General features: G+C 39.1%; 1 protein-coding gene across 1 annotated transcript in view; it reads left to right on the top strand.

The window, feature by feature from the left end:
- The window catches only part of LOC142435629 (cullin-4B-like), a 170,884-nt gene that overhangs the window by 80,847 nt on the left and 69,418 nt on the right, over positions 1 to 20,619 (top strand). Inside the window, exons 12-14 of the mRNA XM_075539849.1 lie at positions 2,983 to 3,101; positions 14,245 to 14,437; positions 18,007 to 18,078. Of these exons, the coding sequence (XP_075395964.1) occupies positions 2,983 to 3,101; positions 14,245 to 14,437; positions 18,007 to 18,078 (384 nt within the window). The remainder of the gene's footprint in view (positions 1 to 2,982; positions 3,102 to 14,244; positions 14,438 to 18,006; positions 18,079 to 20,619) is intronic.

Raw genomic sequence — 20,619 nt, 5'->3', positions numbered from 1 at the left:
TTTGCTTTTGGATGAAAAGCTCTATAGATGTCTATCAGGCCCTGTTGCCTAATTACATTGTTTAGCTCTCTGGCCTCTTTGCTGAGCTTCTTTCCCTGTGACCTGTCTTTCTCTGATAGTGGAGTGTTGAAGTCCCCCACTATTATTGTTGTTTCCGTGATTTCTTCTGTCATTTTTTAATGGTTTTTTTGACGAAATTTGCCGCGCCATTATTAGGTGCGTAAATATTCAGTATGCTAAGTGCTTCTTGGTTTACTGAGCCTTTGAGCATTATGTAATGTCCCTCTTTGTTTCTTTTTATGTTTTGGATCTTGAGATCCATTTTGTCGGAGATTAAGATAGCCACTCCTGCCTTCTTGGAGTTACCATTTGCTTGGTAAACTTTCTGCCAGCCCTTTATTCTCAGCATATGCTTGTCTGCTCGCTTAAGGGGTGTCTCTTGCAGGCAGCAGATTGATGGGTTATGTTTTCTAATCCAATCCTCCAGCCTCTTTCTTTTAACATATGAATTGAGCCCATTTGTATTCAGAGTGATTATTACAATCTCTGGCTTCATGGTTGCCATATTCTGTTTTGTGTTTTGGGTCTTTGCCTATCTTCCTTCATATCAGTTTACTGCGTTTGAGTGGAGGGTTTCTATCCTGTCCTCTTTTCCATCTGAGACCTTGTTGTCCTGGTATGTGTTGCTGGCATGTTGGCTTCTAGATGGAGATGGGCTATATGGTGGTCTCCTGGTTGTTCTAGTTGGAGCTTGATCTCTGGCCATAGTGAGTCAGCCAGTATGTTCTGCAGGGTCGGGTGACTTGCAGTATATATTTTGAGTTCTTCCTTGTCCTGGAAGACCCTTATCTTACCCTCTATCTTAATGGATAACTTGGCAGGGTATAGGATTCTGGGGGAGGCATTTTTATCTTTCAGTTTTTGGAAGATGTTGCTCCATTCTCTCCTCCTCTTCATGGTTTCTGTTGATAAGTCTGAGCATATTCTTACCTGCGCTCCTTTGTATGTGACTGTCTTCCTTTCTCTTGATGCTCGTAGAATTTTCTCTTTTTCCTCTAAGTTGGATAATTTTACAATTATATGTCTTGGCGTGTTCTTCTTGGTGTTTAGCTTAGCCGGCGTCCTCTCTGCTTCCTGTATGAGAGTCGGATTCTCCTTTGTTAGGTTGGGGAAATTTTCTTCCAGAAATTCCTTTGCTATCTTGGCAGTCGATTTGTGTGTTATGTTGTGTTCCGGTAGACCGATTATTCGAATATTATTCCTCTTCATAGCATCTGTCATTGATCTCAGGCTGTCTTCTGTTTCTTTAATTTTCCTATCTGGTTATTTTTCTCGCTTGCTTCGTTTGGTTTGAGCGTTCTCGAGTTCACTGACATGGTTCTCAGCCTCCACAAGCCTAGATATAGCTTCTGTTACCTTTTGTGTGGCCTCTGCTACCTCCTCTGTTAGTTTCTGCAGTTCCTTTTGGTGGATAGTATTCATCCCCTCTATTGTGGACTTCATCCCCTCTATTGTGCATTTCATCCCCTCTATCGTTGCATCCTTATTTTGGTTTGCTTCTCTTAGCTCCTGTATTACTGCAAGCAGAGTTCTGAAGATTTCCTTTTGTGGCTGATCTATATCTGTTTCTTCTATGAGTGACGTTAGGTCTGTTAAAGTACCTCGTTTCTCTGATTTTTTTGTTGGGAGTGATGTGGTCTGTTGATTTTTCCTTGATCCTTTCATAGGCCCCATGCTTCTGGGAGACAGGAGTAACCTTATTGTGTGGAGGCTCAGGCCACTGTGCTGTCTCCTGGGGTGGCTGGGGCGGGCTGCGGCAGGCTTAGGGCTGGCACTGGGGACCCCACAGGGCCCCCAGGTGGTGAGTGCTGGCTGGAGCTCACCGACGGCTTCTCAGGGACTGCAAAGCCGAGTCCCAGGCTCCACTGCAGGTGGAATGTTTGATCTGCCTGGGCTGTGTCAGGCGCGGGGAGGCCCCTCAGACAGCGGCGCGACACTGCAGGGAACAATGGTGTTCGCTCTCCGCCCCACTCTGAGCTCAGAACCCTGCTGACCGTAGTGGCTTGGCGTGAAACCACAGGGGGTAATGGCGCCAGCAAAGGAGGCTTGGCGCGAAACCACAGGGGGCAATGGCGCCCTTCTTTCCTTCGCTCAGGCTCAGAGTCGCGGCCGCCGGGGTCCCTGCAGCACCCTGGGGAGGGCACCTACTCTTGTGCCTTGCGCAGGGAGGGACCCTTGGCAGGCAGACTCAGCAGCGCGGCCCGCGGCGCTCCGCGGAAGTTCAGGGTCCGGGACAGGCGAGGGTTGGGCTATGGCTCCCGTCGGCGGGAAGTGCTCAGTGCAGGGTTCCGGCCAGGAGTGGAGCTGGCGCTAGGCTGCCAGGGGCGGGCGGGGGCGGGCAGGGGCGGGCGGGGGTGGGAGGCCGGCGCACGGAGGGCAGGTGGAGAGGTCCGCGGCAGTGGTGCGGGTGGTTGGTCCCCCATGGGGGTCGCCAGACAACCCGCGGGTCCGCTCCCCGGAGCTTGGATGAATGGAGGTAGGGACGCGGGCCCGAGGGCAGATGGCTGTCCTGCGGGGAGAGGGGAACCGCGGGAGAAGAAAGCTTCTCTCCCAGTGGGGATCCGCGAGTGGGCCGGTGGTGCAGGGGAGCGTGACCTGCTGCGCCTGTCTAGGCAGGGCAGGCAAGCGGCTCTGGGCTGGCGTCCGGTTTGGGGATGGAGCCTAGGCCGGTCGCCAGTGAGCTCACGGCAGCTTAGTGACCAGAGATGTCCCACGAGTCCGGTCCTCTTTCACCTAGACCCCTGCTCAGGACAAATACGTGGGGTGGGACTGGGGTGCTGTCCCAGGGGGATATTTCACTCACCAGACTCTTACTATTCAGCTACCTGGTCGCCAATCCCGCTTTGTTTGGAGGAGCTCTCAGAGTATGCGGGTGTCCCTGTCGGCCATCTTCCTGAACTCCCTTATGTTTCTAATTTACAGGCTTAAGTCATCTTCTTGATGAGAACAGAATTCAAGATTTGTCTCTACTGTACCAGTTGTGTAAGAGGGTAGGATATGAAGTGCAAATTCTTCTTCAACCCTGGAGTGATTACATAAAGGTATTACTTAATGTCACTGTATCAGTTCATAGATTTCTTGGTTTCTTTGCCTATCTAAAGAAAACCTGATGATGCTGTGGGTTAGATGTCAAGTTGCTGACTCCAAGGTCAGCAGCTGAAAACACAAGCAGTGTTGCAGGAGAGAGATGTGGCTGTTTGAACCTATAAAGTTTATGTGTTAGAAACCCTACATAGAGTTGCTGTGAGTCAAAAATCCATGCAGTAGTTTGATTTTTATCCATTTAAAAGCATGATTTCTTTGGAACATCTCTGACCTTATATAAGAAATAAAAAATTATAGAAAGGCCAAGAAGATATCCATGTGTATAACATCTATTTCCTTTCTTTATAAAAATAAGATTTATTATTATTGTTATTATTATTTTGGTCAGCGGTAATGGATGTGTTAAGGAGAAGTTGAAAACATGGCCATTTGAACAACACTCATTTTTTCCCAGCCCATATGTTGTTATTTGACTAATAACTGAGAATTTATCTTGGTTATCCTCTGCCAAAGACAGTTTGCCACAGAAAGCACAGGGCTTCAGAAGAGAGGAGAGCTTCTCACCCAAAAAAGGAAGAAGGGGTACTTTCAACAACCTTTAGGCTTAGTTTTATGCTTACTTCTAACGGTCTCTCATTGGGCTAACATACGTAACAAAGTTTACTGTTGTGCATTTAGTGTCTTCACAATGTTGCTCAACAATCTCAATTAGTTCTGGAAACATGTCAAAATGTATTATCACTCAGTCTCCTTGGTCAGTGAATTGGAGAACTCTTTTTCATCTTTATAAAGTTTCTTTCTTTATTTTCTGCCTTTCCTTTCTGCCTTTCAACATTTCCTGGCGATTCGTATCGCTTCTCCTATTGTTGTCAAGGTGTCTATTTCTTTTTATAAATCTGGGAGCATTTTACTGATTATTTTGAGGGTCTTTAATTGGGTGTATACATATTTGTTACAGTTTGTGTGGATTTGTAAGTTTGTATGGTTTGTATATGGTTTCTATAGTTCGTAAGTGATCTGACACAAAATTGATCATAAACATTGGTGAAGACCAGGAAATATTTAATATTATTATGGTCACTTGTAGCATGATTTATGGAATTTAACAAAAAAATTTCCAATCTTTAGTTTTTCTCGGTTTGAAAAATTTGATTTCCCCCCTTTCTGTACTTATGCCAGGTTAATGAGAGAGTGCCAGCATGACTGAAGATGAAGGCTATTAATTTAACATACTTTCATAATACCATGTTACAGATTGCTCTTTAATCTTTACAATGTTCTCTCTAAAAGCAAGACTGTTAACATCTCAGAACTATGATGAGAGTTGGATTCAGCAGAAACATAATCAATGTGTGGATCCTACAAAAGATCCTGGGCTTCTATAGCCTACTGAAAACTCAATATTCAGATTTAATCTCTGAACTGCTTCCCACCACCACCTGTTTGAATTACATAGGCTGTTGAGGTTCATTTGCATGAAGTTAGTTGACGCTTCAACTTGATAGCTGCTTGTTTTAAGCCCCCAGATGCTGTTCATTCTGTTAGCTGTACACCATCCTCTACTGTAGCACCCATCTCTTCAGTGATCTCATCACGAAGGTATCAAGTTGGGCTCTGTCACAAGAACAGATTGTTCTTAGATTCAGGTTACAATTAAGTGTGAGCCCCAATCCATTCATATATATGTACACACATATGATTTATATATGTTTTAGTTTGGCTCTAGTGAGATCATCATTTTATGATTCATAACATTATAAATAATCCAAATGGTGTATAAGATAATTCTACTACTAGCATTATTTTTGCCAGTGATCTATAATTTAAAGCATAATTGAGAAAAGAAAATTACATATGCATAAGCCAGCTTCTCAGACCAAAATACATGCAGTATGGTACAAAGTAAGAGTGCAAGTGACTGGGTGCTGTTTCCATGAACAGTGAGATTAAGCATAAGGCGAAACTTTCACTAACATTCACAGAGGCCTACAAGGCAAGCCAGTGTCCTAAGAAAATCAAAGAGAAGAATATTAAAGTGTGTGGTAGTCCTGGGCATCGCTGGGCACCTTCACTCAAACCAAGAGATTTGAATCAAAGTCCAATGATCACCAATTCCATAACCTTGGAATAGCAGTCATCTACTTCTCGGGGCATTTCAGTCTTAAATCCTAGAGTATTGTCAGTTCACTAAATTTTCTACAGGGTAGAGCCCAATTTGCTTAGTGTGTTTTCCAAATTGGATCCTTCTGGTGTGAACTAGAATTTTGTGCGTCTCAAAATGACAGAATATGATGTCCAGTTGTCAAGAGCATGAGGCATAGTTTACCTAGAGAGAGAAACCAAGTAAAAAATGTCCAGTTAGGACATTTATTGGATGTTTCTCCCCTGTGGTTCCAAATAAGTTATTATTAAGTGCTTATAAAATTCCCTCACCTGCCCCGCAGTGGCATTTACCCCACTAGTTTATCCATCAATAGAGGTGTACTATCTATAGTTGAGTGTAAATCAACCCAAATATCAACTGAGGCACCTAATTTTACTACAAAACTACGTAAAATGTGCTGAAAAACTCGTCTTATACATGAGTATATACTGTAATTGCTTTTTCAAGACCTACCTTCTCCACTCCCATGCTTTCATTTGAGTTCCTAGTAAAGTTTGTTAATGACTCTTGTAGAACTGTCTGTTGATTTAGTATGACCTTAACACAGTGTGGTATGGCAGCAAATACTGGTCTTTTCATCCCCATATCTTGAGAAGTTGACCCCAGCTGAGGTGAGGTCTCCCCCATCTAAGTGGTCTTTAAAATGTACAAATAAAGAGGATGATATATGGTTCTTAGAACTGGGAGGTTCACTACTTCATTGCTTTGGAAACTGAAAGGAGAAACCTGCCTTTGCCTTGCTATTTATCCTTATCCTTATATGGGCTCAAACATATTTGACATTTTGTGATGGATTGACATCACTGAATATAATGGTTTCCAGGTCCTCACCTGTCATGAGGTGTTTCAGGATCTCATCACTACATTAATTTTTTATGTGACGACGTTTATGTTCTTCAAAATGCATGCATAGTCTCATTTTTTTCATTCTAGTTGTTTCAGTTCCATTTTTCTAGTTTCTTTACTTCCTTACATTCTCATGTTTATAGTAAAGTAATTGTTGACAGGAGTATATATGCTTTGTAAAGAGTGAGCACAGGACTTGCGCATGGTACATACTTATATATTTTTCATCAGACAATTTCAGAATTTACTTTCAGTTCAATATTTGAAGAGTATTTGGGGGTAATAATTTCAGGCAGTTCTCCATTCTCAACCAACTCAATACGTCTCCTTGTAAGCTTGTGTTTGCTTGTTTCAGAGTCCTTTATTGATGTCCTTAGTAGAATGGTAGCTATTTCTTTTTTGTTTGTTTGTTGGTTTTGGTTTATCTTTTTATTGGGGCTCATAAGGCTCTTATCACAGTCTGTACATACATCAATTGAGCAAAGCACCCTTATACATTCGTTGCACTCATCATTCTCATAATTCACCTTCCACTTGGGTTCCTGGAATCAGCTCGGTTTCCCTTTTTTTCGCCCATCCCCCTCCCTCTCCGATCCCAACCCTGGTCCCTTGATAGTTTATAAATAATTATTATATCTTATCTTACACTCCCCGGCGTCTCCCCTCACCTGCCTCCTCATTGCCCATCTCCCAGAGAGGAGGTTACACATAGATCTCTGAGATCGGTTCTCCCTTTCTACTCCCCCTTCCCTCCTGGTGTCGCCACTCCCACCGCTGGTGTTGAGGGGTTCGTCTGTCCTAGATTCCCTGTGCCTCCAGATCCCCACTGCACCGCTGTACATCCTCTGGTATAACCAGGTCCGCAAGGCAAGGTAGAACTGGGGTCATGATGATTGGGAGGGGAGGAAGCGTTCAGGAACTAGAGGAAGGTTTTGAGTTTCATTGTTGCTACACTGAACCCTGAGTGGCCCATCTCCTCCTCACTACCCCTCTGGAAGGGGTGTCCAGCTGTCTACAGATGGGCATTGGGTCCCTATCACGTACTCCCCCTCTTTCACGGTGATGTGATTCTCACCACCACCCCACCTTTGTTGTTGGAGACCTGGTCTCCTCTGTCCTTCATGGTCACCTATGTTGGTGTGCTGCTTCCGTGTGGACTCGGTTGCTTCTGGGCTAGATGGCCGCTTGTTTGCCTTCAAGCCTTTAAGTCCCCAGATGCTATATCTTTTTGATAGCAGGGACCATCAGCTTTCTTCACCACATTTGCTTACACACATGTCTGTCTTCAGTGAGCATGTCGGGAAGATGGGTATCCTGCAATGACTGTTTAGCAGGGCGATGTGCTTATTGTATTGGGGGATTATGCATGAGGAGGCCCAATGTCCATCTGCTACCCTACTACTGAACCTATAAATATATGCATATAAATCTATTGCCCCCATAATCATAAATATATTTACATATGTACATGTCTGTATTTAGGCTTCTCTGTATGCACTTTGCCTCCTACTCCTTTCCTCTATTTCCTTTCGCTTTCCTCCCGATCCATTACCATGTTTAGCCTTCATTCTGGTTTCAGTAATTCCTCTCAGTTACCTTGCCCTTGGTCACTCCCTACCAGTCCTCCCCTCCCCTCCCTCCTCTGGTTTTGAACCACTCGCTCTTCCCTTGTCCCTGTGTTGGGCGACACCTCCTCCCTTCCCCTACCCCCCACTGTCTCATGTCCCTCCAAGACCGTTGGTCCTGTTGTTTTCTTCTCTCATTATTTGTCCAGCCTATCTTGTCTAGGTGGACCTGCTGACATAGTAATATGTGCATACAAATGCTCTCCATGTGAATGATGATATAAGCATTAATTTCTCAGTGCACTATCACTACTTAAAAGAGAGGATATGCATATATACACAGATTTATATAGAGATAGATTTAGTGATTGCCATATTCAAACTCATGTCTGTCAGATTCATTGTGTTCCAAGGTATTTCAGAAACTCATTTTTATTGCTTATCACATTTTACTTATCAATTCACACATGATTGGCACTTAGCTTTTCTTCCATCTTTTTTTATTATGAATTTAATTTTTCTTCCATCTTTTTGTATTATGCATTTGGCTGCTGTGAACCTTGGTATACATATATCTGTTGACATCACGTTTATTATTAGAACCTTAGGATATATCTATGAGTGGATTTGTTGGATTATTTGACAGCATTTCCTCTAAGTTATTTCTTTTAACTTGTAAATTGAAGGTTTACAGAAGGCATCAATTTTACATTCAGTAGCTAATGCACAGTTTCTTTTCAATCACTTGAATGTTACATAGCTTATTCTACTCCCTTTTTGCATTTACTTTACTTTCTTTCTTGACCCTTTTGAATAATTATCCATTGGAAAAGGTTGCCATTTTGATCCCAAATAGTTACTTATATGAATAATTGAGTAATACTGTTATTGCTTCCCTTATACAACTATTGACTAAACCTAGTTGAGGAAGTTCACTGGCAGATCCAAAGGGTGACTGAGGGTCATAATCTTAGAGATTCCATCATTCTCTAAAGAGTCTCAAGTATGTAAAAGAAACATGATCATAATTGAAAATAGCAATAGACGACATCAAAATAATAAGACTTTAACATGCCACTTTAACAATGGGACAAAAACTCAAACAATAGAACAGATACAGAAGATCTTTAAAAAAATAATCAACACATTTGAACCAATGCATATATACTGAACACCAAAGTAAATTACAATGCACATTTTCCAGTGCATATAAATCATACGTTAAGTAATAAACACCTCTCAATAAATTTAAAGGAATAAAAATAATGCGAAGTATTTTTGTGACTACCACATTTTAAAATTAGAAATCATTAATAAAAAGGTGGTGTAGGGGTGGATCAAAAGTACAGAAACTAATAGTCTGCTAAAAAATTATTGTTTAATTTGTTAAACAGAATAACTCGTAGCAATAAAAGAAACTGATAAAAAACTAGGACAGAGCTGAAGTCAAAAAAGAAGAAAAAGCAAAACCATAACATATATTCATTAACCCCAACAATTAGAAGAATAGCAAACAGAAAGAAATGCAAAAATAAAAATCCGCCAGCTTCGAGATGAAATAATAAGGCCTAAAATATAAATGGAACAGAAAACAGTGAATCAGTGAAAGAATAAGTTGAACTAGGTATTGATCTTTGAAAAAGATGAACACAATAGATAAAATACTGCATATTTAAGTAAATAAAAACTAAGCTAATAGCTCAAAAAAAGCAATGAAAAGGAAGGACAACATCCTAATGTCATTAACCAATATAAAAAATAGTAATAACAAAATAATATTATAGGAAAATCTATTCCAAACATTTTATACATGGGTGAATGGAAAAATTCCTACAAACCCACTACATAAATTAACGCAGCCGAATATGGAGAACTTAAGTAGAACTACACTAAAGATGAAATTGTGGAACTCAAAATAGAACTCCTTCCCTCCTCTCCCCACCCCAATATGTCTTGATTCTATTGTTCAATGAAGAATTGACATCAATTCTACTCAAAATATTCCAAAATTTAGAAGCATATGAATACTTTAAATTTGTTTTACAAACAGACATAACTGGTATGTCAAAGCTAGGCAAAGACAACATTAAAACAACCTTATAGGCCAGTACACCTATGAACAGACGCAAAAATCCTCAACAAAATCATGGTTATTAGAATGAACATAACATTAAGTATATATGTGTGTATATATATATACATATATACATATATATATATAATTACACACACGCACACATACTAGAAAAGGAGGGGAGAGGAGGGTGAAGGGAAGTTCAATTAGGTAATAGATTAGCTTAAGTTGGGAAAAGGAAAAAGCAATATACAATTATTGTATTAAATATGCAATTGCATTTTATTATATATAATATATACAAATATAACTATTTTATATTAAAATGTATTTTTATTTTAGAGTACCTAACTATAAATTTAGGTATTTTATATAGTTGTATATTTTAAATAATTATATTAAAATATAAAATAATATGTTAAAATAAGGGTATGAGTTAGCTCAAGATAACTTACAGGAAAATGCGAAGAGGTGCATGCAACACACTGAGAACCAAGATATATATTATTTTATAAAATACTGGGCTTCTTTATTAGTATACTCTAGAAGTGCACACGTAGGCCAGAGAGGCAGATGAACACTGATAATCCTGGATAGATCTGACAGATAATATTTCTATATACAAATTGCATATGTGTTTAATAAACATGTTTGCCATGCATAACCAAATATATAGAGTTGAAAGAGATTTGTTGTTTGGGGTTAGGCAGTCTAAAGAGATAGTGAAGTGAGTAACTAGGTTACCATATACACTTGTGTATAAGCTGAGTTATTCAACTCAGTTTTTATGCTGAAAAAGCCCCCCTTCGGCTTATACTTACCTGTTCTCTGCTGTAGTGCGGTGTTATCCAGTCTCTCCTGCTGATCTGGGGGTGCCTGCAGCCTCTTTGGGTGGTCCGATGACTTCTAACACCACCACTCTTCTTTTCTCCTGCACACAGGCCCTCTCCGCTGTGTTGTCTGTGGCATACTGGGAAAGAACCTGCTCGCTTCTGTGTGCTGGTACCTGGGGTGCACCACATCCTTGTCAGATGAATGCTGGTGCCACTGTTCTTCTTGTCCTGCTCTTCTCCAGGGCAGTGACCAATGACGTAGCCTTTACTGTCTTACCCGTGATTAGTCATGCGCCCTTGCTCCACCCAAGCATTGCTGAATGCAAGTGAAGGTATATCTGTGGTCTTGGATACACAGTACATTTATATACAGTATTTAATATATATATGTATATGTATATACATATATTATTAACCCCTCTCTTATTAACCCCTGTCTTGACCCAGTGTTGACTATGCTTGCATAGACCAGCCTGTGTTAGAGCTCATAGTATACACGCTGAATTGTGTACACGTGTAAGGCAGCGTATGTAGTAATGCAGCACATGAAGTAACAGCGTGTATACTCTTGATACCATATTGATTTTGTTGACCCTCTTTTCCACTTACAGAGCTAGTTTTTCTTTGAAATAAATATTCAAAATACATTTAACATACAGATGCCTTAATTAATGTAATTTTATTGGTATCTAGTTTCATTTCGAAATTTACCAGTAGCTGCTGCATTTCTCACTGAGGCTTCTTCAATAAGTTTCCCCTGTTTTCTGTGGTTAAATTAGGTGCCTCGGCTTATACTTGGCTCAGCTACTACTCACGTATATATAGTAATTAAATGTCATATATAGTTGTTTATAAAGTGCATTTATTTGCACCTCCTTGTCTAAGGGGAAAAAGCAAAGACAAAATGCAGATAAGTACTTAGTGCAAATGACTAATTGTCCTTCCACATTTCAACCACATTGATTCTAAGACAAGACTAGATGTTGGCCAGGTTCCCCAACCAATTTCTCTGAAAGGGATCCCATTAAAAGGGCCTAGCTAGAGTGGAACAGCATGTGAAAAAACTCAAAATTATAAATATCACAGGCCTAACAAAGTTTAGTGAAGCCCTTGGGACTGTTGTTTAGAATTCTCCAGATAGTATATCCAAAGTATGTAAGACATCTTTCTAAGGACCTCTGGCCAGCACCATAATTCAAATGCATCCATACTTTCTTCAGCCTTCTTTATTCAATGTCCACCTTTCACATACACATGAGGCAATTTAAAACACCTTGGCTTGTGCACCTTCGTCCTGAAAGTAACATCCTGACTCAATACTTTGAAGAGAATTTACGCAGTAGATTTTCTCAATGCAATATTTCATTTTGTCTCTTGGCTGCTGCTTTCGTGAAAATTGGGGAATTTCAGAAAGCAAACTCTGCTTGCAACTTAAACCTTGTTACCTATTGGTCTAGTTGTGAGAACTTTGGTTTTCTTTTTTCTTTTAAATAATTTTATTGGGGACTCTTACAACTCTTTTTATTTTTGCTCTTACAACTCTTCTCACAATCCATTCATCCATCCATCCATTGTATCAAGCGCATTTGCACATTTGTTGCCATCATCATTTTTTAAAAAAACATTTTCTTTCTACTTGAACCCTTGGTATCAGTTTCTCATTTTCCCCCTCCATCCCAACCTTTCCTCCCTCATGAAGATATGCTAATTTTAGAAGTTATTATTATTTTACATGTCTTACACTGACGATGTCTTCCTTTACTCACTTTTCTGTGTTCCATATCCCTGGAAGGAGGATCATTGTGATAGGTTCCTCCTTTCTCCCCCCACCTTCTCCTTCCTCTCCTGGTACAACTCATATCAATATTGGTCTTGAGGAGTTCTGTCTTGGATTCCCTGAGTTTCCAGCTCTTACCTGTACCCATGTACATGCTCTGGTCTAACATGATTTGTAAGGTAGAATAGGGATTATGATAGTGGGGGTGGGGAGGAAGCATTAAAGAACTAGAGGAAAGTGTTATGTTTTAATTGTGCTATATTACACCCTGACTGGCCCGTCTTCTCCCCTTAACCCTTCTGAAAGGGATGTCTAGTTGCCTATGGATGGGCTTTGGGTCTCCATTCCACACTCCCTCCCCTTCATTGATATGATTATTTTTGTTCTGTGTCTTTGATGCCTGATACCTGATCCCATCGACACTTCACAATTACACAGGCTAGTGAGTTTCTTCATTGTGGATTTTGTTGCTTCTCATCTAGATGGCTACTTGGTTATCTTAAAGCCTTTAAGACCCCAGCCGCTATATCATTTGATAGCCAGGCACCATCAGCTTTCTTTCACACATTTGATTATGCACCCACTTTGTCTTCAGCAATTGTAATAGGAAGGTGAGCACCACAGAATGCTGTGTTATTAGAACAAAGTATTCTTGCACTGAGAGAGTTCTTGTGTATAGGCCCAATGTCTGTCTGCTACCTTAATACTTGTAAATATATGTACATAGATCTCTTTCCCCATCATCATATAAAAATACATTTACATATGTACATGCCGGTATTTAGACCTCTATTAATGCCCTTTGTCTCCTAGTTCTTTTCTCTCTTTCCTTTTACTTTCCTCTTGTCCCACTATCATGTTTACCAGCTTGATCTAGGACTTTGGGGTTTTTTTATATTGAATTATAATTCATTCTGATGACTGAAATCCTTAATCTTCATTAGCAAATGCTTCAAGTTCTTGTGTCATTTTTATGTATGTTTTTAATAAGTCACATCCAACTCTGATGCCAATTCCTTCTTTTATATAGTCCAATTTATTTAATTATTTGCTCAGCATATAGATCGAATAAATATGGTGAGGAAATACATCCCTGATGCATGATTTTCTTGACTTTAAAACATGCAGCATTCCCTTTTTCTTTTCACACAACTGTCTTTTGGTCCATGTATATATTCCTTGTGAGCACAATGAAGTGTTCTACCTTCCCATTCTCAAAGCTTTCTGTAGTTTATGAACTTCACACTCATATGCCTTGATATAGTTATTAAAACACAAGTAAACATCTTTCTTGGGTTATTAACTTTCAGCCAAGGTCCATCTGACATCAGCAATGATATTCTTTGTTCCATGTCCTGTTTTGAATTTATCTTGGACTTCTGGAAGCTTTCTGTCAATGTATTAATGCAACCATTATTGGATATTTTTCATGTGATACTAATACTGTTTTATAATTTGAGTTTTCTGCTATCATCTTTCTTTGGAATAGGTACAAAGATAGCTCTCTTCCAGTCAATTGGCCAATTGGTGTTCTTCCAAATTCCACTGTCGGAAGTGAGGGAGTGCTTCCAGTGTGTTGTAGAGACTTCATTTAATTTTGGAAAACAAAATGTTCATAGTTGTTGAATGGAAAACAACTTTCTTTTAAACTTGCATTTAAATGATCATAAAATATTAGGAGATATAATTCGGGTAAAAATAGTTCCCTTTTGTCAACAATTTACATGTCTGTAATTATTTTAAGAAATCAATATTTTTGCTAGTATTTTTAAAATTAGGCTTCCTACATAACTGCATATTGGAATTTGTTATTAACATTTTATTTTCTAAAATTAGTTTGGTAACTACTTAGAACAACTTTGGATAATGTTCTTTTTCAGAAATTTGGCAGTACTATAATTATTAATCCTGAGAAAGATAACACCATGGTGCAAGAACTTCTGGATTTTAAAGATAAGATTGACTATATTATCAACACTTCTTTTCTGAAGAATAATAAATTTATTGTAGCTATGAAAGAAGCTTTTGAAACATTTGTTAATAAACGACCTAATAAACCAGCTGAGCTTCTAGGTATGGTTTTCAATCTCATGAAATACTCTTTCACCTTTATCTTTAAGATTAAGACAAAATTAATGAAACTGTTAGTAATTGAAAGAAACAGTTGCTTTATGTTTGTTTGTTTTCTTCAGGCACGACTTTTGGCTCTTTCACAAGTGTGATAGAGACTGGAGATTTCTCTGTCTATAACATATTAACATATAAAATTACCTTTTACCAATTAAGATTGAATTTCTTGAAGGGTCGTTGTCATTATTAGGATCCTCTTATTAAAAAAACAAATTGTCTCTCTCTTTGTGATAATATGATGTCCTTGTGTTGCTATGATATTGTAAGTTTGTGCCACTGTCGGTTCAGATTCCAGCACAGACACCCAAAGTGAACTGGTTTCAGTGGAGCTTCATGTTTAAGAGCAGACAAGGAAGGGGTTGGCTCACTTGAAGAAAGCCTTGTATAACTTCCAAACATTGTCAGATACTGAAAGCCTAGTGAATGCAAACATTATCAGAAACAGTGCTGGAGGATTGGCCCTTCTGAGTCAGTGTGACAGCAGAGGAGTGAATCTCTTAGGGTGCAGTTGATCATGATGGTGTGGGTCATTTAAAGCTGTGGGTGTGGAGCCTTGGGGAACTTCGTGTGCTGATGTGGCATGAGTAAAAGTAAAGAGAAACCACTGCGAAAATCTGCTGATTGAAATTTGGAATGTGCGAAGTATGGATCTAGGAAACTGGAAATGGTCAAAAATAAAATTAGCAATATCCTAGGCATTAGTGAACTGAAGTGGACTAGTATTGGACATTTTGAATCAGAAAATCATAAAATCTACTATGCCTGCAATAACACAACCAAGAGGAATGATTTGGCATGATTGTCCAAAAGGAAAAAGCCAATTGTGAAGTACAGTGCCATCTTTCATAGGATTATAGCTATCTGCCTTCAAGGAAACCCATTCAGCACAGTTATTATTAAAATCTATTCACCAACTACAAAAGCTGTAATTGAAGAATTCTACCAAGAACTTCAGTCAAGATGCATGTACAATTCTTGGCAATTGGAGTACAAAAATTTGAAACAATGAGGAAGGGAGTACTTGGAAAATAAGGACTTGGTGATAGAAACAAAGCCAGAGACTGATACTTTTTAAAAACCAAAATCATGTTCTTCACAAATAGAACAACAAAATAAGTGACTATGCACATGAGCTTGTCCAGGTGGAATATAAAGAAATCATATCGATTACATTTGTGGGAAGACACAATGAAGTTCAGTAACAACAGCTAAGACCAGTCTGGGGCTGACTGTGGAACAGACCATTCATTGCACATATTTACAATCAGAATAAAGCTCAAGAAAATTTACAAGTCCAGAACTGAATTAAAGTGTCAAGTGTATCCTATCTGAGTATTTACTTCAAGAATAGATTTGATGCATTGAACACAAGTGACAAAAGACCTGATAAATTGTGGGAGAACATCAAGAATTTTACTTATGAAAAAACAAAAGGTCATTAAAAAGATAGGAAGAAAGAAAAGGTCAAAATGGATGTCAGAGAGAATCTGAAAATTTCTCTTAATCTCAGAGTAGATAAAGCAAATTGGGAAAAAAAATGACAACAAAGGACTGGATAAAATATATCAAAATACAGCTCAAGAAGACAAAACTAAATATAATGAAATGTGAACAGACTGAGTAGAATATGAGGAATAAATTAAAAGCTTCACTGAAAGCATTAGTTAGAAAGATAGCTTCAAAAATTGGTGGAATACCAATTAAAATGTTACAACAAACTGAATAAGCACTAAAAGCTCGCAGTAGGTGGTGCCACAAAATTTTGATGATAGCAACTTGACCAATTGACTGACAGAGATCCATGTTTATGCTCATTCCAAATGGAGGTGATCTAACAGAGTCAGCAATATCATTGATATTACATGCCAGTAAAATTTTGCTTAAGCTCTTTGGTCAAAGGTTTCATACTACATTGGCAGGTTCAGAGGTTTCAGAAGTGGACTAGGAATAAGGATAGCATTGCTCATGGCAGGTAGATCTAGGTTAAAAGCAGGGAATACCAGAAAACATTTACTTGTGTTTTAATGGATATGACAAATCATTTGTGTGGGTTGTAACAATTCATGGAAAACCTTGAGAAGAATGTGATTCCAGAACACTTCATCGTGCTCATTTGGAATTTGTATGTGGATTGGGGTGAACAGAACAACATCATAAAAACAGGAAAGGTTCAGCAGGTTGTATCCTGTCACCACATGTATTAAATATGTTTGCTGAGCAAATCATCAAAGGAGCTGGTTTATATGAAGAAAGATATGGGAGTAGGAGTACAGGAAGGTTTATTAAGAAGCTGCAGATGATAAAACCTTTCTTGCTAAATGTGAGGATGAACTTGAAGCCCTTGCTGATGAAGATCGAGGATGTTAGCTTTGAAGTAAAAGAGACCCAAATCCTCACAACTGAACCAATAGGTAACGTGATAAATGGAGAAAATGTTGAAGTTGTCAAGGTTTGTGTGTTGATCATGGAAGCAGCAATCAGGAGATCTTAAGACATTGCATTAGGTAAATCTGCTTTACAAACCTCTTTAGACTTTTGAAAAGTTAATATGTTACTTTTGAGGGTTAAAGGTGCACCTGACCCAGCAGTGGTATTTTCCATTGCCTCATAAGCATGTGAAAGTTGGGCATTGAATAAGAAAGCCTGTAGAAGAATTGATGCATTTGAATTGTAACACTGGCAAAGAATATTCAAAGTACCATGGACTTGTAAAAGGGCAGAGTGATCTATCTTGGAAGAAGTACAACCAGAGTGCTCCTTAGAAGAAAGGAGAGTGAGACTTCATCTTCCATATTTTGTGCACATAGAGGGGAGTTAATGGGATAAAGTTCTTCAAGGAGATGAAGTGTCAGTCACTATGGGTATAATGTGGGCTCAGGTATAGGAACAATTCTGAGGATGGTGCATTACTGAGCAGTATTTTGTTCGCTTGAGTAGAAGGTCACTGTGGATCCGAAACCATTAAATGTCACCAAAGAACACCAACATTATTTTTAAATATTACTGAACACATTCCTAGACACCAAATAATATAGTGGCTACTTAGTAAGATATAGATTCTAAAGTATTTCTCTTGTTGATAACACCTTTTGAAGATTCAACAGGTTCATTTATTTTTATATACTGTTGGTGCTTTTATAAATATTTTCATTTATGAATTTAGCAAAAGCTTCTTAAGATTTTGGATGATCATTATTTATATAATATCACCAGCTTTTAGATTTTCTTTTATACAATCTATTCAGCTCTTCATTTGTATTCACCAAATTAGTAATAAAATTATTCTGTTGTGACATTTGTACACAGATTTTGGAAATATTAAGTAAATATAAACTATTTGGCCTCTTATTCTTCCATTGATTTTCCTATATATATACACACACATTTATTTTCTTTGTTATATTGGAACCAGATAGATATAATTATCATAAAAGTAATTGAGGAAATTGTTTCTCTTCACAGTATGTATTTCATATTTTTGTAACAAATTATTTTTGTATTTTACATTTTAGCCAAAGAAGCTACAGATGAAGAACTTGAAGCATTATTTGATAAAATAATTATTCTATTTAGGTTTATTTATGGTGAGTGATTTGCTCTTATTTTCATGCAAAAAGTTGCTTTAATTAGAAAGTAAATATGGAGATGTTGTACATTGCAATATAGTGAATTCATATTTTTCTACTGTCTGAAAACATTTGTAAAAAACCTATGACCTAAATTTTACACTTTTAATCAGTTTAATTTGTTCAATCTATAGAATTGTGTACATTTACATTGCCTGTAACATTTGCCATTATAACCTGAGAACATTTCTATCAACCCAAATGGGAACCCATATTTGTTAAGTATTCATTCCTCATGTCTGTTTTTACCCAGTGAGAAATGGGGAATGTTTTTTCTTTGATAGGATAATATTCTGTTACACAAACCTATCACATTAGAAATACCTTTACCTATGGATGGGTAATTACACTGTGTTCATCTTTTGGTTATTGTAAATAGTGCTGTTATTCACATGATTTGAATATGAGATGTCAACATGAGGATAGGGCCACTATGCCAGCCACTGGGGGCATACAGCAGAGCAGCCTGGGAAGCAGAGCAATGAAATCCTCAGGGAATGCCAAGGACAGATGTGGCACCAGGGCATGGCACTCCATCAGATTCAACTGGAAATCACTAGTAAAGGACCACAAAATAGACCCTGAACTACTTACAGGGTTTGTTGTTGTTGTAGCTATTGTTTTATTTTCTATTGTTGCTTCATTGTACTCAGTCTTGTGATGTTGCATATTGTTGTTGCTGCATGTCTACATGGAAGGGATAGGCGGGATAAACAAGCCGGAAGAGAGAACAACAGGATGATAGTTACGGGGTGACAGGAGAGGGGAAGGCGGGGTACAAGGGAACAAGTGATCCAAAATCAGTGGCAAGGAGGGTGTAGGAGGTTTGCAGGGCTGGGTCAAGGACAATGTAACTGAAATGAAGGCTGAACATGATAGTAGGACAAGAGGAAAGCACAAAAAATAGAGGAAAGAAGTAGGAGGCAAAGGGCATTTATAGAGATCTTAATACAGGCATATACAGATATAAATATATTTATATATGACAAGAGAGAAGCATCTATGTACATATATTTATAGGCTAGTATTAAGGAAACAGATGGACAGTGGACCCCTACTCAACTGCTCCCACAACACAAGAACACTTTGTTTTAACAATTCGGTAGTCTGGGATTCTCACTTTCCTAGCATGATTGCTGAAGACAACAGCGGCACAAGTAAATGTGGTGAATAAAGCTGATAGTTTCTGGCTATGAAAAGATATGCCACATATACTCTTGTATGAGCCGAGTTTTTCTGTGCTGAAAAACGGGTTTGGCTTATACACGGGTCAGTTGTACCCCAGCGAGGTGCAACATCTTGCGGGTGATTTCTGTTCCTCCACTGTTCCTTCAAAGCCCTGCTGACACTGCAGGGCTTTGAATGTTTGTTTACTCACATCTAACCAATCATAGCCATCCTATTACAGTGGACGGCTCCAATTCGTAGAAGCACCAGTAGTGATTCACTTAAGCCTGCAGCTGAACTGGTAAGGATGTGTCTGTGGCTGTGCTCCGTCTCTCCCCTCTGGTCTCTGTGTTAATTCACATCCTGCATTTCCCACCCTAGGCTTATACTTGAGTCAATCAATTTTTCTGGTTTCCCAGGTAATAAGTAGGTACCGCGGCTAATACTCGGGTCGGCTTATTTCTAGTATATACGGTAACATCTGGGGGTCTTAAAGGCCTAAAGATAAACAAGTGGCCATCTAGCTGAAAAACAACAACAAAATCCACATGGAAGAAGCACACCAGCCTGTCCAGACTCAATCGCTGAAGACAAAGCAGGTGACTAAGCAAATGTGAAGAAAGCTGATGGTGCCTGGCTATCAAATGATATAGAGTTACAGGTCATATAAGCTTGAATATAAACAAGCAGCCCTCTAACTGAAACAACAAAGCCCACATGGAAGAAACACACCAGCCTATGAGATCACAAGGCGTCGAAGGGATCAGGTATCAGGCACCAAAGACCAAAACAAATCATAACATTGTGAATGAGTGGGAGTGTGAAGTGGGCATCTTGGGCCCATCTGGAAAATTGGATATCCCCTTGCAGAAAGGCCGTGGGGAGGAGACGAGTCAGTCAGGGTGCCTTGTAGCAATGATTAAATACATAGTTTTCTTCTAGTTCTTGAATGCTTCCTCCCACCACTATCATGACCCCAATTCTAATACATTCAGCTGGACTGGAGGATGTACACTAGTACAGATAGGAACTGAAAACACAGGGATTCAAGGACAGGTGAACCCCTTAGGACCAGTGGTGAGAATGGCAATACTGTGAGGGTGGAGGGAAGGTGTGGGACAAAAGGAGAACAGATTACAAGGATCTGCATATAACCACCTCCCTGGGGGACGGATAGCAGAGTAGTGGATGAAGGGTGACTTTGGACGGTGTAAGCTATGACAAAACAATAATTTATAAATTATCAAGAGTTCATGGAGGTGGAGCTGGGAGAGAGGAAAAATGAGCCGATACCAAGGGCTCAAGAAGAAAGCAAGTAATTTGAGAATGATG

This window comes from Tenrec ecaudatus, chromosome Y (genome assembly GCF_050624435.1).
Source record: "Tenrec ecaudatus isolate mTenEca1 chromosome Y, mTenEca1.hap1, whole genome shotgun sequence".
NCBI classification, from domain to species: Eukaryota; Metazoa; Chordata; class Mammalia; order Afrosoricida; family Tenrecidae; genus Tenrec; species Tenrec ecaudatus.
This window is presented reverse-complemented; position numbering and strand designations above follow the sequence as displayed.